The sequence below is a fragment of the Diabrotica undecimpunctata genome, chromosome 2 (genome assembly GCF_040954645.1).
Source record: "Diabrotica undecimpunctata isolate CICGRU chromosome 2, icDiaUnde3, whole genome shotgun sequence".
Lineage (NCBI taxonomy): Eukaryota > Metazoa > Arthropoda > Insecta > Coleoptera > Chrysomelidae > Diabrotica > Diabrotica undecimpunctata.
In genome coordinates, this window is record NC_092804.1 from 80,494,216 (window position 1) to 80,519,724 (window position 25,509).

Below are 25,509 nucleotides of genomic sequence, written 5' to 3' on the forward strand. Positions count from 1 at the left end.
TAGGAACCTGATGGCGCCTGGTTTCTCACCCTTAGGATGAGTTTGTACCAGCACCTTTCGGTGAACATTCGCTCACCCTCCTCATTGGCATTCTAGACCCTTACATATACCGTCTCCTGGCTGCCTGCGACCTCGTTACTGGATACAGAGGAGCCTGGCAATTCAAGATAGAGCCACTTGAGCTTGTCAATCACCCACGCATCGCCAGAGTCACTGGCCATGGCCATGGCCAAGCTGCTCCCAGATACAAAGGGACTTTCTTCTTTCCGGATGGTCCTGGATTCCGATGTTGCTCGTCGGATCTATCAATACTAACGTCGGCGTTGCCACGTTTGTGGTGCAGACGGACGACTTCCTACCTCTCTTCTTTTTATTTCTACAGATCTTTGCTACTCCCCTTTTAATTCCATAAAAGCCCGTTTCAGTCTAGCGAGCTGCTTATCTAGACCCGCCACCTCAATCTTGATTTCATTTTTGGTGTTGATATTGACCTTACTCAACCTCAACACTTCAGTTACAGACCTATCCGTCCCCTCACAATTTTTTCTTTCCCTTGCCACCTTATCAGAGATTCTCAGCCACCAATCAGCATCTATAAGCATGTGTATTAATAGGATCTGAAGCTGTAGACAGAAGACCACGATAGATGAAATCAAAAATGCTATCAAAAACTCAAAAAAATAATAAGGCAGCTGGATTAGACTAAATACCTGTGGAACTGTTAAAACTAGAAAATTATTTGGAAGTATCGGCAGATTTGTTCAACATGGTGAACGATACGGGAGTAATACCACCAAGCAAGAATGACTGAAGTCAGCGTTTATAAACATCTCTAAAAAACAAGCAGCAAGAAAGTGCTGCGACTATCGAACACTGAGCCTCATAAGTCTATTAAAAGTACTGCTTAAAATAATACATAAGAGAATCTATGAAAAGTTAGAGCAGAAGCTAACTGAGGCGCATTTCGGGTTCCGAAATTGAATGGGTACTTGAGAAGGACTACTTGCCATCAATATTTTGATTCATCGATGTCGTGACTTAAATGTTGACCCACACTTGTGCATTGCTGACTTCTTTTGATAGAGAAAGACATGAAAACCTAATAGCAATACTTATGAATAGGCACATTGACAGTAAAATCATAAAGAATGCAAACATTACATCGGAACCAACGACTATTCGATGTTACATATTTTCAATATTATTATATGGAGCTAAGACTTAAACATTAAAAAAATGCAATTTAAAAAGAATCAATGCTTTCGAACTCTGGTTATACCACAAAGTATTAAACATATCATGAACTGATATAATTACAAATACTGGAGAGGGATAAAGAAACATAACTAATCACCACTATACAAACAAGAAAACTGCATTGCCTAGGCCACGTGTTCAGGGGACTAAAATATAAAATTTTGAGACTGATAATACAGCGAAATATTCAAGGACAAAGATCTGTTATCCGGAGGCAGAATTCTTGGTTAAAGAATCTACGTGATTGATATCAATGTAGATTGATTGACTTAAAAGTTAAAAAATAAAAATAACAATTATGATTGACAATCTGCATAGGGAGATTGCACTCTAAGAAGAAGATAGGGTTGATAAAATGTATTATGTGTTAGTTTCATATCACGAATATGAGTGAGGTGGTGAGTATTGATATATACCTTGGTTGATTTGAACACACCTTGTTTACAATAATGCAAAAGAACACCGAACCGCCACGATCACACGGTTTAATAAAACAGAAAGTAGTACCTACCCTGAGTGGTACATGTTGTTGCGTTCTGCGCATACGATGACCTCAATATAATAATTGGGGTCATCCTGAAGGAAGAGAGAAGATATTCTGTTCAATCTAGAACTCACTGGTTTCCCCCTTTCGGATTGGGTATGTATATTAAAATAAAAGAGAAGAAATGAAAGCTAGTGGACTGTATAAAACTCTATTTTAAAAAGAGGTGAAATTAAACATAAATATACATAACCCAATATACAATTATAACTAAAAAATGATATAAACTTAAATATTAGTTAATATGAAACAACACCAAAAAGATAACCATTTACAAACCAAAACAAAGATGTTGATGAATAGGTTTTAAGAACCCATTAATGACAAAGAAATTTAAGATTTCGATTGCTATGGTTAAGTATGATCAGAAATAAAGCATAAATTGATATTAAACGTTAACGAGTGAAAAATATGCGCACATATAATAATATACATAATCCGTGGTAAAATGAACAAACCTTGTTAATAAAGTTACACAAAATGCAATCATACATAACATATATGTATTATATTAAACTCAATTCAAAGTATATATTCAAATACAAATACAAATATTAATAAACTCAATTCAAAGTATAATCGGTAATGACAAAATACAAAAAAATAAGAATACCTACAGTAAATATTACATAAAACAAAACAAATGCAAAATATCCAATTGACAACGTTCAATCGCGATCGCGGCACAAATGCGATAAAGTTCCAAACAAATATCAAATAAATATACCAAATGCACGTAATTGATATATGCAGCAATGTAATTTTGGCAACAAATATTATAAGGTGTACTTTACCCCATGAAAAGATAGCATCACAGCTATCGCAAATTGTCTTCAGCGACGCACAGAAACCACACAAAATTGATAATGCAACCTTATTGCATTTTTACGACTCTCTCGGCCAAAGGACCGATGCCAAGTGTCTCAGGTACCTTTAACCCAAACGCCCATACACGTGTGTGGTTTGAGAGATAAAACTCGACTATTTCTTGTGTATGGAATGCATCCCCTATGGTGTCATTTCCCAGATGGCTGGTCTTCTAAATTAGTTTTTAACACAGATGTATTTTTGTAAAAGGGCTGTAAGCTGTAATCTTAATATACGGGGAGAATCAAAACTACTACAAAGTCTGTTAATATTTTATAAATGTTTATACACAGTTGCGAAACTGCAACACATGTCGACATTCCATTCAAACCTTTCACATGGATTGAAACATTATTACAGGAAAGACCTAAATGTTGCATACAACTATCCGAAATAAACTTGGTCATGGAGTCTGTATCCAGCAGGATACGAGTTTTCTGAAAATTGCCTAAGAAATCTTTGATATGCATCAAACGTGTGGATAACAATACAGACGAGGACGTTAACCACGTTTTTGTAGAAAAGTTAGTGTTTGTTAGAGAAGTCGGAACAAAACTAGGCTAAGAGGTTTGAGACGTCTCTAATGCATGGTTAAGGTTATCACTTGATCTTGGTGCTTGAAGAAGCGGTTGACTAAAGAAGGAAGATATTTATTTGACCGCTGGTTAAAATGAAGAGTGGTGTGATGCGATGAATTGCAAACCCTACATTTGTTCGAAGAATTACAGCTGTTGATGGAATGAGATGAAATTTCATTTATCACGTTTTTGAAGTCTTTTAGCCCAAAAAGACAAATATTTATATAATGAGTGAAAACCAGAACTAAATAATAACAATGATACTAAAATAGTATAGAATGCGTTTGGAGATACTGAATACTTAAGAAAACAGAGTGAGTTTTTAATAATTTTACTTAATTGTCTGATATAGGAATAATAGACACATAAGTGTGGCTTTGCACCTAAGTGACAATTCGTTATCTAAGTCAACAAGTCTCAAGTCTCTTTTATTTAGCTACTCCATTACAAAAAGTTTCAGGTTAATGGTGTATCTATTACAAGTGGTGTCTAGATGTAACGAATGATTAATACATTAATCACTGTAACGCTTAGTAGTCCAACGTATATTTCATCTGTATCAACATTTGTCTTTCTTTTTCTCTTTTGCGAGGTCTATGTTCTTTATTGGTTTTGGATGTGTTGTTTTTGTTCTCTAGATAAGATATATTTTAAAAGTTTACATTTTTAGACTTTTTTATTTCAGTTTAATATATTTCCTTGCAAAAGGATTAAAAATTACAACAAAATTAAAATTAAAATCTAAAACGAAAAAAATATCAATATTACAAAAAGACTAGATTATACTTCATTAGCAGCGACTAGAGGGCACCGCTTATAATCATTTTCAGTAAAGGCGTAAAGCCTTTACTGAAAATGAATGTTTTTCTCCGGATGAAACTGCAATCCGTATATGGGATACTTTTTGCTTTCCATCAAAGAAATAAAACGCAGGTGTCGGGCGTCTTTATTCGTCGTCAGAATATTCCAGTCGTCTAGAATTTCATGTTTCCTGAGAACATCTTCAGTTAGACCATACCGGTGGCAATTGTACGTGACGTTCTTCGCTCCTAAGATTTGTATCAGTTGCTTTGGTGTTCTCGAGTACATTTTGCTCTTTTCGTAATCTTCGATGTATTCCAACGAGACGGCGACGTTCTTTAGTATTCGATCGATTCTAATATCAGTACCAAGTTGTGAAAATACTAAAGCTTGCATCCCCAAACAGATGCCCCACACGGGGTAGTAAATACCCTTATTATCCAGTTCTACGGCTAAGTTATATATCTGCCTTGCAGCCTCTCCGTATCCATCAGTTTCGTTAAAATAAGTACCTCCACCAGGAAAGAATATTCCGTTAGTGTAGCTAACAACTTTTTCATAATATTCTTTTTTTAACTTAACTTAACATAACAACTAAAAAAAAATTATTCTAACTAAACCAATTAAGCGGTTTGAAATTTTTCTAGCAAGCTTTAAGAAAACAGACGTTAAAGACTTAAACAAAAATTCTTTATGTCGATCAATGTCGCCTAAAGCAGCCCAATTTCGTGTAATTCATGAGCTGTCACGAAAATTATGACTATCCGACACGCAATTCTTGCTAAATTGCCTTTTACTTCTAGTCCCCTACCCCACTATCCTGTTCCGTATACAAAATGGCATATCGGTACAATATCGTCGTTTTGGTTCAAATTGCATATTTGTGGTTATTTCAACCGTTTTTCTTCTTAGACTTTGTCAGATCTTGAAAAGTTGTTAATAATTATTTTTAATTATGTTAAGGTATTTAATTATGTATTTATTTATAAACCCTTTTCTTTTCTATTAATATTTAGAACAAAATAAATAAGTAGGTAATATAATTTTACTTGAATGCACCAGGCGGATATGGTTAGGATTTCTGGTATAGTTTATTTCACGAAAAATGGTTGAGTGCTTAATAATTGCAAATAAAACCCGACCGCAAGTACCCCAGCTTAGTCAACATTAGTTGAGCAGGTAAGTATTCAGGTAAAATTGAAGCTACTGTGGAGTGTCGTTATCTTGTTTGTATAATTAATTCCTGGTAATATAAAAACGATTAAAAAATCGTATAAAATTATAAAAACGATTAGAATACATTTTATTTCATAAAGTTGTAAACATTTTAACAGTGAGTTTCACTATCAATAGTTGATCTTTTAAGGACCACAATAAATTTGTTGATCGTTAAGTATTTCCTGGAATAATTATACAGGTTCCCTCTATTCTGTATAATTTGTAAAAGTATATAAAACCGATGAGAAATTTTTAAATATACATTTTGTTTCATTTAGTTGAAAGTGTTACAAGTGTTACCAGTGTTATACCTATTTATACCTATAAAACAGCATTATGTGGCGTCCGTGGAAAAACATTGATGGTGCTTCTTCCAGTGTTCCAGCAAAGAAAAAGCATTTATCTGCTGACGCTAGAGAAATCGTAAAAACAATATATAGTTCTTTACTTACGAGAGGACTTACGGCTAATACTGCTGCCAGTGAAATATCTGTTTTAACGAAAATACCTCTAACCACAGTGAAAAGAATTACATCAAATCCCATTAAGTCAAGAAGGAAGCGTAAGGATGCCGGTTCTACCAAATGTATTGACGAAAGTGATAAGAACTTAATAAGACGAAAAATTTACACAATGTACGAAGAGCAACGAATACCTACATTAGATGCTTTAAAACAACGGCTTACTAATGATGATACACAAATAAACTGTAGCCGCATTAGTCTTTGGAGGATTTTGTCTAAAATGGGCTTCAGATATCGTACAATTGACAAAAGGCAAGTGCTTATGGAGTCCCATCGTTTACAAAAGTGGCGTACTGAATATATAACTTCCATAAGAAAGTACCATACAGAAGATCGACCAATAATTTATCTGGACGAGACATGGTTTGACACTCATGAAACACCATCCAAAGGATGGTCCGATTCTTCCAACAGGTGTCAAACAAAAGCTCCATCAAACAAAGGGAAAAGAATAACAATTTTACATGCAGGATCAGAAAATGGTTGGGTCCCAAATGCCTTATGGCTTTCTGCAAAGAACATTAAAGACTCCTGCGTGGACTACCATGAGGATACAACGGCATAGCTTTTTGAGCAATGGTTTAAGAATTGTCTTATACCTAACCTTCCTCAAAATAGTGTGATAGTAATGGACAATGCAAGTTACCATAATCGTCAATTAAATAAGTCTCCAAGTGCAAATAACACGAAAATTGAAATTCAAAACTACCTGTTAGAAAACGATATATATTTTGAAGAAAGTTATTTAAAAAATGAACTGTTAGAAGTGTTAAAATCATTTTCTATTAAAAAAGTATATGTTTGTGACGCATTGGCCGAGGACATGGGACATACAGTGTTACGGCTTCCGCCCTACTATTGTTTATTTAATCCCATAGAGCATATGTGGCACCAACTAAAGTCAAATGTTAGGTCACAAAATGTTTCTCCGACTTTAAGTGGAAGTGTAGTCGAATTAATAAGGAAATGTGTTGATGATATCTCCCCAGAAAGTTGGAAAAATTCAGTACGGCATGTAATGAACGTAGAAAATTCATATGTTACTTTGAATCACATAATTAAACCAATTTTTATTAATCTTGAAGAGGATAGCGACAGCGAAACAGAATTAGGTATTTAGGAATTCATAAATATATTTTGGTTATTTTTTTTTTGTAAATATTAACTTGTATATATTTTTCTATATTTTTTTTTCAATTAATCTATTTTTTGTACATTATGTATTAGAACTATTATTACTGTACATTTTTAACGATATCCGATTAGGAAGAGCAAAAACTTTTAAAAACGCCAGTTTTTTGCTGACAGTCCTAAGCCTGTAAAAAGTGTGAAGGAAAGTACCTTTCATCCATATACTACAATTATTCACGTAGAACAAAAAACTACTTTCTTCATGTTAAAAATTGTTCAATTATCAAGTATATTCACTTGAACAACCAGAAAATACCATATGAAATAATTTAATAAATTTTTATAATCGTGTATTACACAGCTACCAATGAAATATATTAAATAACAAATTTTCTGAAGTGCGACCCTGTGTACTTCGGTAGTCTATTGAGAGACTCTTGTATACACAATAGGATCAACTCAGGTAACCATTAAGCACTCAACCATTTTTCGTGAAACAAACTATACATATTATGGTTTTATCGTTATAAACGTCACATGTTTATTTCCTTTAGTTATTACTATTTAAATGGCAATAAGCCACAATTAAAGGTTAAAGTAAGTTTATTGACGTTTCAATTTCCACTTCGGAAATCTTTCTCAAAATACAAACATTAGTAAATTAATCAAATTTTGTTTTTTTGTTACTTAGTAACAAATTCTTCTAATAATTTAATTTTATCTGACTCGTTTATATTGACAGTTCAGACATACATTATACATTTTAAAGTAGACGAGTTTAAAATGATATTGCCAATATTGTTGAGTTGCTTTCCAGGGACGACTTTACTTGTAAGATAGTTCATTCGATTACATGAAATCAACTTTAACTTGAGAATATCCGTCAGAAAAAAAGTCATAGCATGTAATTCGTCTTTAAAAAGAAGAACACATCTCATAATGACAGTAATAATTATGAGGGAAAAACCAGAAAAAAACCTCATAATACTATCCCGACATGATAAGTGTTTGGTCGTGCATTTAGTTTACTTTCAATAAACAACAAATTCTGATTTTATATGTTTGTTATTTAAAACACATAAATGATGTATTCTCTATATGTTACTGACTTTTTCTTCTGACGGATATTCTCAAGTTAAAGTTGATTTCATGTAATCGAATGAACTATCTTACAAGTAAAGTCATCCCAGGAACGCAACTCAACAATATTGGCAATATCATTTTAAAGTTGTCTACTTTAAAATGTATAGTGTATGTCTGAATTGTCAATATAAATGAGTTAGATAAAATTAAATTATTAGAAAAATTTTTCCCCAAGTAACAAAAAAAACAAAATTTGTTTAATTTATTAATATTTTGTATTTTGAGAACGATTTTCGAAGTGGAAATTGAAACGTCATTAAACTTACTTTAACTTTTAATTGTGGCTTATTCGTTATTTTTTATAGAAATATACTAGTGAAGTATTTCCCTATAAAACTTTTGTTCTACGTAATAAAAATCTTAAATCCTATATATGAAAACCTCTCTGTAGATTCATAAGAGAACCTTATAAAGCCTGTCAGTCTGGCACAATACACTTCGTTATCTATACTCGCCCTACACAAAAAACAAATAAATAAAAAAGATTAATACTGTGTTTACCCTAGACCATAGAACAGCATATATATCACATTCCAGTTCCCTAATTCTGTAAAACTTCCCTCTAATTTTATCAAAATTCCCCATATTCTCTCTAGCAAAGACATATGTTAGCAAAACAATGGCCAGTCCGGGCATTTTCCACCAGTGACACTGGGTGTAGCACCTATAGAGGCAAGGCAAGGGGCAAAGAGTGGAGTAATGCTATACAAAAGTAATGGAAAAGACTAAGGATGGGGCTAAAATTCAATTTGTTCCAGCACGGGTCCAACACGAAGTTATTAGAAGCCAGAAAGAGCAGAGAAAAGAGTCTTTTGTTATAGAAGGACTGCTGGTTTGTCCTAAACATTCCACCAATAATTAGGCACGTAATCTATTTTTATATAAACACACTTCAATTACATGATTTTATCACGAACGTAAATATCTTCTAACTGGATTTTACTATTTTTAAATTTTGGTACATTTATACTCATTACAAAACTATTTGACAAACATTAAATACACTTTTACACATCACGCACTAACGTAGTAGGCTAATAGTGTTGTATAAAATGTCACATATATCAGGTTTAAACTAAAGAGCCAGATTTTTGTGCTCAGGGGTGTCTACAAAGTATACCTACAACTTAAGAGTCGGTAACAGCATGACCTCTAAACAGTCTCTTAAGCAACTGTCATGGTACAATAAAGTAACTCTACTGTGGGTACCGAAGCGTCAACGAATTCTGATAGTCTTGCTAAAAATGAAGGTAATACTTGTTTTATCGGAGCAAATCTCTTCTGGGGTGTACTAAAACCCACATTGTGAAGAATGCCCAAAAATATAAAAAAGAACTTATTGTACCCCACTGAAAAACATTCCAGGTCAAAGACAAGCACAAATTCGCTCGCTACACAAAAACACTCTTGGATCTTCAGAAGACCGAACTTAAAGAAATCACAAATATTCTCACTGGACACTGTTCACTGAGATATTATCTCTTTTAAATTGGAAAATTGGACAGAGCAATATGGACACAGCGGTCTTACACTTCGATATTGTGAATCGCAGTAGTCGCAAAACAAATCTCACCGTATGATGAGCACGTTGTGGTGAGGCTATCTAGTGATTTGCTAATTGACCATGGGGTAGGTTTGAATATGTGTATTTGTGTATATTTATTTTGGGTTATTCTCTCTCTCTCCCTCTGCGTGTGTGTATGTGTGTGCATGTAAGGTGTTCACTATTAGCCATTTGGACACACCTTGTCAGGAATGAGAATTTCTAGTGGCTATCTCTACTTAATGTGCATGTATCATATCAACGAAGCAAACAGAATAAAATGAATGAAATTACATCTTGACAATTATACAGCCACAAAAATGTCCTGAAATATGTAAAAAATTATATTGACTGATGGTATCTTTAACTAGTGCCAGTTGTCAATTATATTTACAGATCTTTGTTAATCTATACCTAACTGTTGCTTTTTATGATTCTGGCCCATTTGTAGAATGGCAGTATCGTGTATAGCGTATAGTATCGTGAAAGTGACTCTTGTGTGATTTATGATTATTAATTGAGTTTTTTACGTTAGGTACATTTTTTATGCGCTATATACCGGCGGTTACATTTATTCTAAGCAACCTTCTGAAATAAAGTCTTATTAATAACTCTCAAAAAATAAGATTCATTTCAAAATTCGATTCGTTTGTAGTATTTTCTAATTAAAACTTTTAAAACTTCTTCATTAGTTTGATATATTTTTTTTCCTTTTGACCTTTTTTCCTTTTAACTTTTCTTTTTGAATAGTGCTTTTACATAATTAAACGGACTTTAGTAATTTAACTCTCTTTGGTTTTTCGTTTGTTTCGATGTTGTTTTCCGTATCTTATTTGTGAATATAAAATTACGGATCATAGGATAAAATAAATAAGATATTTATAGATGTAGTAATTTAATAAAAATAATATATAATAATATAAATTTTATATATATATATATATATATATATATATATATATATATATATATATATTATAATATATATATATATATATATATATATATATATATATATATAGATATATATATATATATATATATATATATATATATACAATAAATATTTAAATATATATAATAATATAAATTTAGTAAATTTAATAATAATTTGTTCAGTAATATTTCTTAATCGTTGATATCTTTAGTTCAATTGTTATATTTAAAGTAAATATTTTCATCTACTTTTTTCGTAAATTAATCAATTACTTCCTAACGAATAGAATTTAACACATTGGTGGAATTTATCGGCTTTGTATTTCAAAGCATGAACGAAGGGAAAGGGGCTAGGATTTTTATGTGACTGTTTTTCTGCCTAAATTTAATTTGCTTAGTTGTAAAAGGAGTGTAAAAAGGAATGATACTCGTGCAGGATTCCTATTGCACACCAGTAAAATAAAAATGGACCCTCTGCAAATTGGAGTGCATGATTTTCTTTCGATTTGAAGCTTCGATATCTATAACGTGATAACCTACGTGAAAAATATTATTTTTTATAAACACAAGAACATACATTACAATTATTTTAGAAATCCATTTATATTATTAAAACTTCTCATTTGGTACTTCTACCAATACTGGTATATAGAAAAAAGTTACCACTGGCTCACCATTAGTAAGTTTAGGCGAGTGAGTAAATTTTAGCTCAACTATATTTAAAAATAAGGAGCGTAATAATTGATTTGCAACATATATAATTTATTTTACTTAGTATATTTCAAAACTGTTGTATTTCATTTCATATTACAGTGTTAGTATTAGCTTTATCCAGACACCCTGTAATTGTTAGAGCCACAGTAAACTAGAGTACGCTTCCTGTATTCGATTAGAGTAAATTTCTGCGAAGATGCACCCGAGATATGTTACCTCTGATGAAATCTGACTGGCCATTCGGTCTGTGGGCATAGAGAGAGCGAACCCTACTCGGATTGTATTGACGTACTGTGTAGCGGGCTGCCTATTTTTTGTTTCCGGTCCGATGGTCGGACCGTTAACGCTTGTCTTCATTTTAATTCTCTGCAAAACCGACTATTTAAACGTCAATGATAACAATTCAGGAGGGTTTGAGGTTAGCCTGGTTGGAGTTTTGTTGTTTTGAATTCAGATGTACGGATTCGAAAGCAGAAATAGGTCGGTGAGGTGATTGGGGAAGTTTCTAGATTGTTGCGAGGAGTATTTATTATAAAAGATGCTGTGGTCTTGCCACGGTTTCTTTTGAACTGGAATATCATGGTTTTTCATTATGGATTTAAATGAAAGAAAGTTTTAAGGAATGAATAAAAGAAGGGCGAATGAGAACATTTGTGGTATTAAAATAGGTTATATGTTAGGCAGCGTAATGTTCCTGAACTTTGAAAATTTTAACAACTGAATAAATTTAACACAATTTACAAGGCTTCAAGTGAATTGCGTGCATTTGTTAGGTATTTTTGTGTCATTAAAGTAGGTGATTTAGTTCAAAAATTACAACAAATTACTTTCTTGTGCCTTACGTTAGTTTCTAGTGTCAAAAGTTCTATATCTAAATGTTCTGGTCTTCTACAGAAAGTGTATAAACATATCGTATCAATGGTTCTGTGTAAAAATAGCAAAAATTAGAGAACAAACACTTTAAAACTAAGAGGGATAAGCTGATATGTTTGTTTCTTATAGTATACAAAAAGGATGAGGTTCTAGTACTGTATTTTAACATCCTTGTATTATGACGTATTTTAATAGGGCTATATGTTTTGGGAATTAAAGATAATGGAGAGAGGGATCTTACATGATACGGAGTTACGAGTTTAAGATATATGCTGGAACGAAATAGGTGGCATTGAGTAGGACCGAGTATAACAAACAACGGGAAACTATAATTAAAATAGGTTAAATAAGGCATTACATAAATATAACCATAATATATATATATATATATATATATATATATATATATATATATATATATATATATATATATATATATTGAGGCAAGTGCCGGTCCCGATTGTGTGAATTATACTTAACTGTTCTGTACACTAATCTTCATGTAAACTTTCTAATATCAATAAATCTGTTTATCTTTTCCTATAATTGTTATTATTTTTATACAACTTATCGAGTAAAGATATCCTAATACTCTAACAAACTAATCATTATAGTCTCTAGCGGAGGAGTATCCACTAAACAGATGCATAAAAAAGTTTAAAAAAAAAGGGATAAACCTTGTAACCAAAAAAGGTTATGTTACCGAGATGTGATCAAAACTAGCATATGTACCAAAGCGATGAAAAACGAACTATACAGAGCGCAATACAAAGTTTACAAAATTCTTATAGAGAGGTTAGGTTAGGTTCAATCTGAGTCGACGCTCAACCACCTTTTCACTTGACCTAAGAGGTCTATTGTGGCTCATCCTTAGGTTAAAGTGGTTTCTTTAGCCCAGCCCTTTTAACAAAGTCTCTTATGGCCTTAGGTTACACTTCCACAAAGTTGTAGCGATCTAGTTAATATTGCTCAAATGTATTAAGCCTCGTCCTATCCAACCCTGGGTAGTTGCACAGAACGTGTTCCACCGTCTTGTCATCAGCCCGACAGAATCTGCAATGTGCTTTTTTTATAAGTCCGATTTTGTTCATGTGCCCCTTGAGGCGATAGACCTACGATAGTTTTTAGATCATTCCTATGCATATCTAATAGATCTTTGGATATCTTCGTCAAAGGTATAAAAGCCTTATAATGTTTGAGTTCGCAGGCTTTGGTTCGAAATTCATTTGTTCGTACAAGTAGGCCTGCTTTTTAAATAATAATTTTATTTATTCCATTCAATAAAAGTATATCTAGGCACACAGAGTAAACTTACTTTGTTACTTTTTCCGATCCGAATCAGGTTCTGAAGACAGTTCCAAACTAACTTGGACTCAATAGATTTGATTTTAGTACCTTTATTGCCGCCTTACTATCAGAAATCATTTTTACAGATTTGTCCCTGCAGTTCATCGTGATTAGTTCCTACAAGCACATCTTTGTAGCACAAATTTTCGCTTAAAATAGAAGAGTTACCTAGGGTTTTACTAAGGCTTAGCCTTGATTTCCATCCGTAGATTCCAGATCCAACTCCTCCATCGATTTTACAGCCGTCTGTATATCAGCATTAATTTGCCATTATGAGATTCGTTTCATTCGACTCTGTCATCATGAGCTATAAAATATAGGAAATTTTTAATCTGAAATGCACAAGACTACACAACTTTAAAAGAGAACTTAGTGCACAAAAAATTATTTAATGTAAAAATTTTGCTAGGTACTTACGGAGTATAATTAAAAGAAATTGGCTAGGTTGTCAACGCCATGGTGAATAATTATTAAAAGGGACTCCAAAAACTACCTACTGTCAATGGGCATCCCAATTATTCGGCGAAATAATTGATTATATAATCTTTATATATATATATATATATATATATATATATATATATATATATATATATATATATATATATATATATAATCTTTAAAAGTTATGGAAATTTATAAAAAATGTAATTGATGTTATAGATATGTGAGATAACTATAAATTATTAAATTATATAATAAGATACTAACTTATATAAAAGCTGTAAAACCAGAAGTGCAGCTAGATGGTTTTTGAAGAAAAGTTAGTTAAACTAGATAGGCAACCAATCTTAATTTTCTAATTTAACAAGAGACTGGGAAAGAGGGGTCCAAAAAATGTTTTTAAAATACAAAATAACTGCAGCTTCTAAGTCCAATATGAATACCAGATCAACTCGAAAACGATACATTTTATAGAAAAATTACAAGGGAACTATTTTGTTCAGAATGATCCAAAAAGTTAACAATATTTGTCCAGGTTAAAAAATTTTATTGTTACAATTTGTTTAGTTTAAAACAATTTGAATAACTTTTTGCCTGGGCGACCTCTTGAACCTTATTTTTGAGGTATCCCAAGAAAGTTATTTCGCAAAAAATTTCATGGGAATATTTTTCCGAACGAACCAGAGCTTTTCGCCTTGTCTAGAATGCTAATATTAGTATTTGAAAGATAATTGATTTCTTATTACATTCAGGTTAAACTATAGTTTTCATTTTATTTAAAATGATTTTTTTATTTTATTTTATTTTATTTAAATTTTATTTAAAATAAAATTTAAATAAATTTTATTTATTTAAATAAAATTTAAATTTTATTTAAATAAATAAAATTTAATTTAAAATCATTGACTTGCTCTATTTTTATGAGCCAATTTTAAATGACTATTTATTTATATACTAAAACACTTTTGGAAAAAGATGTCTAACCAAGAAATATAAGTTTTGATGTAACTATAGTATTAAACATTCTATGCAAAATTTAAAAATGTATAGCTTTCACTTTATATTCTCGCTGTCTTTCCTTTTCCTATCTTGATTGAAAGCTACACCATGACTTTGTTAAGTGAGCGTACAAATTGGAGCAATATTGGTATGTATTAAGTTTATTAAAATGTTTCCAAATACCTAATAATAACCGAAATAAAGATGGGAAAGAAAACTCAATATCGATTATAAACACACATTATATTAACCTCGACCTTGCACTGCTCACGACTTACTACACGGACCAAAAATCAAACAAGGTTAATCTTCTCACGATCATAATTTTTTCGAGTCCTTAACAGAATTGAATCTTTTAAAGAATGTACTTGTTTACACGGAGCATGGTTTACGAAAGCGTGGCTCACGTTCGTGATTCACTATCCATGTTAACGCGGATTCAAACTGCGCCCAGGTTTTCGGAAAAGCGTTAAAAATTCTATAATATATGTTAGTTATTATTTAAATGGTCATATATATTTATGCAAACAAACTATAGGGAATACTAGGTACACCCTAGAAACAAAAATAAGGCTCCCTAAATGTTACGTGTACTCGGTACTTCTGTACGGAGTAGAAACGTGGACATTAAAGGCGGAAAGTCTATCAAAACTTCAGGCTTTTGAGCTATGGTTATACAGAAGGATCCTGAAGATACCATGGACAGACAAAGTCACCAATGAAAAAGTACTGCCGAGGATGAACACAACCGCGGATTTGGTCAACATCGTAAAGGGCCATAAGCTGCAGTACTTGGAACATATAATGAGAAATCAAAGCAGGTACGAGCTACTTCAATGCATTTTTCTAGGTAAAATTGAAGGAAAAAGGGCCCCAGGACAAAGAAGAATATCCTGGTTTACTAACCTGAGAGCATGGTATAAAAATAACTCAACACAGCTTTTTCGTATAGCAACCAACAAAGTGAAATGGATAGGCACCCTAAGAAGAAGTATATACAAACTCCATCATAGTAAATACGTCTTACCTCCACCGAGGTTCAGACGCTACTGGTTATTTGATACTTATGATTAATTTTATGCTTTTCAGGAAAAATTATGTATTTAGTAATTAAGACTAGTTCATACATGGTATGACTTTTCACAAAAAATATCAAAAAAAAAAGGCTGGACGCTAAATTAGAGTTCTATCAGCCTAGACAACAAGCTGGATTTGATCGGGATACAGTACTAACGACCACTTACTAGTGATAAAGGTTCTGATAGAGAAGTCTGCAGAATACTATTCTTCTTCTTCCTATGCCGTCCCCATTAACGGAGGTTGGCGACCACATTTTTAAAAGCTTCTCTGTCTTTTGCAACGTGGAATAATTCGTCTACAGTCATGTTTGTCCAGTCTCGAATATTTCGCAGCCATGACTTCCTCTTTCTACCTATTCCCTTTTTGCCATCGACTCTACCCTGCATGATGACCTGCAGAAGACTATATTTATTATTTCTTAGTATGTGTCCAAGGTATGCAGTCTTGCGTACTTTTATCGTTCTCAACAATTTTTTGTCTCGACCCATGCTTCTCAGCACTTCCTCATTGGTGACCCTGGCAGTCCATGGAATTCTTAACATTCTCCGGTATATCCAAAGTTCAAAGGCTTCAATCTTTTTAACTATTTGCGCTTTTAGTGTCCATGTTTCTACCCCATACAATAGTTGCGACCAGACGTAACATTCAACAAACCTCAGTCTCAGCGTAGTATTCAGATTTTTGTCACAGAACAATTGTTTGAATTTTAAGAACGCTGTCCTTGCCATTTCTATTCGTACTCGGATCTCTTGGTCTGGATCTAATTCTGTGTTGATGTAAGCTCCCAGATATTTATATTTTGTCACTCTCTCTATTTGCTGTCCACCAAGAGTTAGTTGTTCATTATTTATTGGACTCCTTGATACTACCATAAATTTGGTCTTATCTGTGTTGATGTCAAGTCCCATTTGAATGCATTCACTATTTATTGCATCTAGTAAAGTTTGTAGTTCTTCTATACTCTCAGCCATAATTACCGTGTCATCTGCAAATCTCATGGTGTTTATGATTTCTCCACCAATTCTTATTCCCTCTTTTCTTTCCCATAAGGCTTTTCTGAATATGACCTGTGAGTACACGTTGAAAAGCGTCGGAGACAAGACGCATCCTTGCCTAACCCCTCTCGCAATCGGTATATTATTTGTTTCTATATCGTTCACCTTTACTACTGCTTTCTGGTTCCAGTATATAGCCTTAATAAACTCAATGTCTTTTTTATCTAAATTGATGTTTTTTAATTCATCTATTAACTTGATATGCTGCACTCGGTCAAAGGCCTTCCTAAAGTCTATGAAGCATACATATGCACTCTTGTTATATTCTCGACATTTCTGCAAGAGTACCGTCAACGCAAATAATGCTTCTCTTGTACCCATGCCTCCTCTGAAGCCAAACTGAGTTTCATCTATCTGCTCCTCACATTTCTTATAAATTCGGTTTTGAACAATTTTCAAGAGAATCTTTAAAGGGTGGCACATTAGGCTTATCAATCTATAGTCATTACATGATTTGGGATTGTTGTTTTTTGGTAGAGGTAAAAATATCGATTTAAGCCATAAGAATACCATTGGTACTAACATTTGTCGATTACGAGAAAGCATTCGATACCATAAGTCATCAGAAAATGTTAAAAGCATTGACAGAATGCCGAATAGACCATCACTACACTAACATAATCAAATATATCCGTCAAAATGCCACAGCTAGCGTAAGACTATTTGAACAAGAAACAAATAAATTCTGTACACAGTAAGGAGTACGGCAAGGAGACACACAACATGGTATCGACATAAATGGAGAGAAGCTTAGTCATTTGAGATTTACAGATGATATCGTCCTTATAGCCGATTGCATGGATGATGCAATAAAAATGTTTGAAAAATTATATCAGGCTTTCTTGGAGGTCGGACTAAAAATTAATATGAACAAGACGCAAATAATGACTAAACTGGTGCTAAATAGAAATGTTACTATTGGTGGAAGGGATACTGTGCAGACTACAAGTACTTAAGACATGAAATTCGGTTGGGCAAAGATCACCAAACATATAAGCTTCCACGTCGCATAGGATTCGTCTGGACAGCGTTTGGTAAATTAAACTATGTATTTAAATCGGATCTACCCATATTCCTCAAAAGGAAAATCTTTGACCAATGTGTGTTACCTGTACTCACTTATGGAACGTTAAAACATTAACACTTACAAAAAAGGTAATGAATAAGATTCGCGTGACTCAGAGGGCTATGGAGTGCCATATTTTGGGTGTCTCTTTGAGTCACCGAATTTCAAGCGAAAAAATTCGTCGTAGAAAAAAAACAACAGACGCCATCGAAAAAATCGCGTCGCTAAAATGGAATTGGGCAGGGCACGTCTCCAGATTATCAAACAACCGACGGACAAAACGTTTTTAAAGTGGAGACCAAGACAAGAAGCAATACGGAGCAGACGACGGAGAACAGAGCCAACTAGATGGACTGAAGACCTGATGTGTGTTAGCAATAACTGGATGCAAGCCGCACAAGACAAAGATAGATGGAAAGAGCTGAGGGAGACCTATGTCTAACAGTGGACGCATACAAATTGATGATATGATAATGATACATAGTTTGATGCAGTTCAACGCCAACAATGCTTTTTATGGCTTCACCCTTTTGTATTGATTATTTCTCGGAAGGTACAGTATGCATTCTCCAAGATGATGAATTAATAAAAGACTCAGAACTACAGCAACATTTTAAAACTAGTTATTTCCATCTTTTGTTAATTTAAAAGAGTGAGATCGGTAGCACACGGTTTGAGGGCTGCTTTAAATTAGCAAAAATTTAGCAATAAAATATTTACTATATCTCGTAGCTGCCATATTTTATGGATATTGTAGCTTAAGAGAAATATTTTTTGGTCTATGCGAAAAATATAGCAAAAAGCTTTTTCCATGGATGAGTTTTGCGCTAGGGAGATGATGGGATATATTTTAGGGATTGGTCAATGTACCAATCAACTGAAATTCATTAGCAATAAATTATGCCGCCAAGATGGGCCATGTAACCCTTTTCATTGCCGAGATATAGCTATGGCTATGCTAGCGTTACCATAAAGTTTTGTTTCTCGTAAACGATTGCAGCAATATATTGTTTCTTTTCGTAAAGCTTCAGCAATAAATTAGCAATTAATTTTTTGCGGTTCGCTTTTTGGTCGATATTTCACTTTTTTGGGAGTCTGGTAGCTTTTGAAGATTTACTGATATATCAATCAACAGAAATTAATTAGCAATAAAATACGCCCCCAAGATGGGCCCTTTACCGCTTTTCCTTGCCGAGATATAGCCATGGCCGTAAAGTAGCATACCCACTGTTTCTGGGAAACAGCTACAGCAATCATTTTTTTCTTTTCGTAATAAATTAGCAATAATGGATATGCTAACTTTACAGACATAAATAGATTAGCTAAAGATATGCTAACATGTAAATATTCCGAGATCTAATCGTATTATTTTTAAGTCGCACCTCTCTGCGAACTACGTGAAACAGTCCGTATAATTTTAATATTTATATATTATGTTAGCGTTAAATATTATTTATAATTACATCTTCAATTAATGTTCAGAATTATACAAATTTTTGTACTGTATTTAAAATTGTATTAAACCATCTATTGAGATAAAATTGTAAATATTTATACAAAAATATATAAAATATATTTTTAAGGTATAATATTGTTAAACCTATATTAATATATTTTTAATACAATTTTTTTTAAATATTAACCCTTCATGCTATCACACTTTAGATAATTAGTCGTTTAAGCTCATGATGAGTTTTAAAAAGTTTTTCAATTAACCAAAAAATTATAAAAAATTTCTCAGTTCTGTAAAAATTGCCTTGTTCAACCCAAATTAACCCCAACAAGGCTCCCCAAAAGAATTTGTTTAATTAAATGAACATTTCCCCTTTTTAACTCTCGTTGTAATCTCTTTGTTTCCCTAATATTTTAAATTGAAACATAATTAAAGAAAAGAATGTTAATTTTGTCTTCGTTTTATCTCAAACAATCCATTCGGAGCCCTTTTACATTTTTCGCCAGAATTTTGATTAAAATTCTGTTTCTGTTGAAATTCGTCACATACCTATTTAAGACCGAAGGCAGGCGAAATATCTCGTTTGAAAATATCTGCAGGGCTTTTCCGCTTGACACAGACAAGACATAGTTTGGTATAATGTTGCTCTAATTAAATTGATTTTTTACCTCAACATTAAAACACATTTAAATAAGATTTATATAACATTTTAACTATTTCTCTTTCAAGGTATGGCTTAATGGTCCGAATTAGGGTTTCGATTCTTTCCTATCATTTATTACATTAATAATTTTTTAATTAGTTTTTTCTTTATTTAGTTTTGTTGTTTTAATTTTGTTTTTTGAGTACTTAGTAACTGGTTTTCGTTGCTGCAGCATTATTTATAGTAATTTACGTAACAAGTTCCGAAAGTGATATTTTACGAGATGAGTAGGAAGTGGAATCCTGCGAGTCTCGTCAAATTACTTTTGGATCGTGTTACATACAATATTTTTTCTGCAGCCGTTTTGTATGTTAAACAGAATATATGGATAAACTTTACTTATGAATTTTTATTAAACACTTTAACGTTACTCTCGTGAATTTAACATTAGAAAAATCTACTTATTAATATTAATAACACAATTATAACAACTATTTATATGGATATTGATAGGAATATTAACAGAAGTGGCAGTATTTAAATTAGTGTTAGATGTGTATTTTTGAAATAAATTGTAGACCAATTCATACCTCTTTGTTGACTTTATTGGCAATAATTCATAAATAGCGGCTTTAGCAGTTTTCTTAATCTCATCTGAAATCATTTCGGCTTTACTTTCACTGCTGATTTCTTAGAATTGAATTTCTTAGAATCCATTTCTTAGAATTGAAAAACGAAAACCTGAGTGAAAACACACGAATCTTAAATGACAAGCGTTGTCATAATAAAATACAAAGTTGATGTTATTGCCAAAGCCATTACCTAGCTACTCAAAATCGTCCGGAAAGTGAAAAAATTGAAAGTAGCTACTTACGGTACGAGTTGTGTAAAATGGAAAGTTTTATTTTCGAGACGGCTGCAGAAAAAATAATTTACAGTACTCTGTGAACTTAGTTCTGCACCATATCATATCAATTATTTTTGTTTGATGTTTTGTTTAAAGTTGTATCTATTTAACTTTTTCATCAAAATTATCCTTAAAATCATTCTCGCATATCTTAAAAATTACTTCATGACAAGAAAAGAAAATATAATGTTATAAATTAGATTAATAAAAATACTACAGTATTATAATGGGGTGACTGTAATAACAAACACGCGAAATGAAACCAAAATATTGTAGAAAACACAAAAAGGTAAAGACAAACAGGTAAAGAGTGAATGTGAAAACCAAAACAGAAGGAAAACTATTTCAGCAGTGGCAAAAAAAATAGTTCTAAGACAGATCCTTAATCACCAGAAATTTTTCAATTTCCAATTTAACTGAGCAGCCATTCTACTTTGGAGGGTCAGTAAAGCCGTCGGTCCTAGCTACGTAAGTAGTCGTTAACATTAAAAACCTGAGCCGACGGTTTCTCGAATAAAAGATGTACAATAAGTCAATCGGCTGCTGTACTACAGGTTGAGCTGAAACAAAACAAGCAAAATCTATATGATAAGCTTGATACCAGGAAGAACTGAAAGAAGATATATCAACATAAAATACATAAATAAAGCAAACCAATTTAATCATGCTAGATGTATCTAAAACATACTTTTTAATTTAACAGGAAACTACACTGTTCCAAGAAATTAAGGAACCAATTAATATTTCTAGAAAATTCTTGCCAATTTAAATAAACTGTATAATCTTTTACTTTGTTTTAATGTCTCCTGTATAATGTTCCTTTTAACAACAAAAGACATTTTAAACGGCGATGTTAAGTAAAATTTTTTTCATTCTGTTAATGCTAAATCGCTTTTTAAATTAGGTTAACATTTCATTCAAGTCGTTTTATTAAACGACGAAATATGAATGTATCGCCAAATAGATGAAAGATCTGATATGTGCCATATATCAGTATTGTAAATGGTTGAACAAGACAGAGTAACTGGTGAGAATACCAGAATGTCTGACCAAGGCAAAAACCGTATCATGACACCCGCTTCAGTTCATTTGTTAAGGTTCTCCGCCTTTAAGCAACAATTTTTAAACAACTCGAGAGTTGCAATCTGAACTTTAAAAATACAAGTGGCATCCAAATAAGCCTAGAATCAGTTCAACAACGTATTCTGAAAGTTAATTTGCATCCTTGTATTGCTGCCAGATGTCCAGCGTTAACCAAAGGTAATCGTAGAGCACTTTTAAATTTTTTCAGGAAGCATGTGAATTGGGAAGCACCAGATTGGGAACGAGTTATGTGGATAGATGAGTCACGTTTTTGTTATGTGCATATAAGTAATGGATAAGTTTATGTTTTTAGAAGGTCAAATAAACGACATGCACAATATTCTTCTTTCTTTCTTGCTCTACTACTCTAAGGGAGTCTTGGCCGCGTTTACTATTTTCCTCGACTCTTGATGGTCTTGTCAAACAATCTCCATTTGTTGTAACTTCATATTATGTAGAATACTCGTTACTGCATCCTTCCATTTTTTTTCTTGGGCGACCATCTGACCTTGTTATCGAGCATTTCTCAGAAGATTGTATTTAGTAGACTTGAATCATTCGATCCATCTTATCCGATTTGTCTTAATGTATCGTACCATGTTTTCTTCTCCATAGAGTGCTTGGAGTTCCTGGTTATGTCCTCGTCTCCACTATTCTGTTAACTCCTCGCTACTAGCCTCAAAGATCGTCCGCGTAATCTACCATTCTAAGACTAATAATTTTATTATTTATTTCACGCTGGTTTACTGTCCAAGTCTCACTTCCATACGTTATTATGCTTAATTATAGTTTTATATACCTTTTTTTAGCTGTCTTTGTGAACAATTTTGAATTAAGTAGCGTCGCTATGGAATAATACGCTTTATTTCCTGACATAATTCTAGCTGCTACATCTTTTTCATAACTGTTTTCGACTGCTATTGCTGCTTCTGAGTATTTGAATTCTTTGATAACTTCGACATTGTATGTATTTAAAATTCTTTGTATTCCAATTACTTGTTTGAGATTTTTGGTAACCACCATGTACTTGGTCTTATCTTCGTTGACATTAAGACCAATGGTTCTGGCCCCCCTTTCAAAAAGGGTAAAAATTTCTTTTGCATCTCTTGAGAATTGTGCAATTGTGTCGAAATCGTCAGCAAAAGCTCATAGTACTTTTGCGCCTTGAGCAGTGAAGCCATTTGCTAATTCTGACTGTACTTTCCTAACTGCATATATAATATGCTTGAACATAACTAATACCATTTTATTTGGTGGATGGCAATGGCAATCTGACTGCTGAGCGCTACATATTATATAGATTGGCCAAATTGTTCGATAACGCACGATCATACTAGATTTTATGCTGCTTGAGTAGTTCGAGAATACCTCTTCGAAGTTAGTGTTAGAACAATGCTTATAGAGAACGTAGTCTCAGTTTTATTACATAAAGAAATCGGGAATCAGCTTGGGAGGCAATTACATTCTCAACCAAACCGGTCCAACAACTTGGACGACTTGGAGTGACTTTACGTAGCGGCTTTACGAGCGTATTACATTCTTATTTGAGATTCCGCATTCTCTGTCCCTTTTCTGATGTTCTTCATTTAGCAGCTTTCTTATAGCAAGTAATTATATCATATTTGCTTTATTTCAACATCGGTTTTAGCGCTCTTCCATAAGCATTCTTAATCTGCCGCACATGAGTCAAATCCTTTGATGACTTGTCCCTTTCCTTAGAAATGCTGTATAACCTTTTCATCCCTTTCCGGTATTTCCAAATCTTCATACAGCTATGCAGACGATTTGTTCATAGCAGTGGCTACAGCGCGCTTTGCTTCCCTCTTTGCAACCTTGTATATATCCTTATCATTCTTTATTTTAGACTTATCATACCTCTTTGTAGTCTGATTTTTCTCCCTAACCTTCTGTTGTAGATCAACGTTCTACCACCAAGTTTCTTTGTCCCTATAAAATCCTTTACCAGATGTTTTTCGTAGCACGTCCTCTCCCATTCGTACCAAAGCTTTGCTGTTGGCTTCCCACCAGTCATTTACCGTATCTTTTTTCCCAAACACTTCCACAGTTCTATTCTTAAAGACTTTTTCCAGTTCCTTATCGTTTCACTTTCACTATTTTACTTTTTGGTGTCCTACTTGCTTTCCTGTCTGTCTCATATATATATTCATAGATTAATACATTTATTAATGATGAATAAATTTCTTCAAGTAGTGCATGAAGTTAATCTGTAGAAAACAGTAACATAAAAATAAGAAAATAAGGAAGGTGCTTAAGCACTTGAAAAAATAAAGACAGTTAAAGAAGTTTGACCAGATGGTATATCTGGGGAAGTGCGGACAGCTTAAGAGAGACGGAAATAATTTGGCCATCAAGTTTGTTTAATAGAATCATGAGAATAGGATTAATACCAGGATAAAAAAGCAGCACATTAGTATCTTTATATAAAAAGAAAGCTGATTAACAATACTTAAACTAAATTGCCACAAAACTACTTAGTCAAATTGTGAAAATATGAGACAATTAATAGATGGATATGTTTAAAGACCGAAATATCTGAAAATCAGTGTGGTTTTATAAAGAGCAGATCAGCAACAGATGAAATTTTCGTTATTAGGCTGCTGATGGAAAAATATAGCAATGAAGAAACAATCGTTCATATGGTATTTATTGATCTTAAAAAAGTATATCATAGTGTTCCTCAGAGGGTTAACTTGTGTGTGCTCAATAAGAAGAGGGCCCCGGTGAGTATGTATAAGATTGTGAGAGATGTGTATGAGATATTAACAACTAATTTTGGGACAGGTATGGAACAGTCCTGATAAATTTCATGTGATAGGAGAATTTTATCTTTCTTGCTTAGTTCTTATTTATTCCCATTAGTGTTGATCAGGTAACAGAAAAAGAATAACATTCCCTGTGCCTAATATTTGCTAAAAATTTAATAATAATAGAAAATATTGTGCGATTTAGAATAAGAACTCAAACCGATTAAAAAATAATTAGGAAATAAATGGAAATCCATCCAGTAGAGTTAGTACGGGAGGATGAAATGGAAGGAGTCGTGTGGTGTGTTCTGCGAAAGAAATATTCCAATGAAACTGAAATGAAAATTTTATAAAAGTGTCACTATAAAGCTATAATGTACGCCACTGAATGATAGGCTGTTCAGTGAAGGTGAAGACAGTAAAGCATGAAAATTAAGGATGAACATATTACGAGAAGTTCAGGGATGGCATCTTCTTCTTGCAGTAGCGTCTCCTATCGGAGGTTGGCTACCATCACAGCAATCTTTACTTTGTTTGC

General features: G+C 32.9%; 1 protein-coding gene and 1 long non-coding RNA gene across 3 annotated transcripts in view; one reads left to right on the forward strand and one right to left on the reverse strand.

Moving 5' to 3' along the window:
* The window catches only part of LOC140433359 (uncharacterized), a 502,525-nt gene that overhangs the window by 210,909 nt on the left and 266,107 nt on the right, over positions 1–25,509 (forward strand). The window lies entirely within an intron of this gene.
* LOC140433067 (gamma-glutamyl hydrolase-like) lies at positions 4,093–24,238 on the reverse strand. Its single transcript, XM_072521129.1, has 2 exons — positions 24,082–24,238; positions 4,093–4,628 (listed from the first exon to the last, which is right to left on the reverse strand). Exons 1-2 carry the CDS (start codon positions 24,236–24,238, stop codon positions 4,093–4,095), a joined length of 693 nt encoding a protein of 230 aa, XP_072377230.1.

Bases quoted from the DNA above. Each gene is read 5' to 3' on its own strand.
- LOC140433067 (XM_072521129.1), bottom strand. From the start codon at position 24,238: ATGACTGGTGGGAAGCCAACAGCAAAGCTTTGGTACGAATGGGAGAGG. The intron at 4,629-24,081 runs GTATGATAAGTC...TGTTATGTTAAG, and splicing joins AAAAATCAGACTACAAAGAG to TTAAGTTAAAAAAAGAATAT.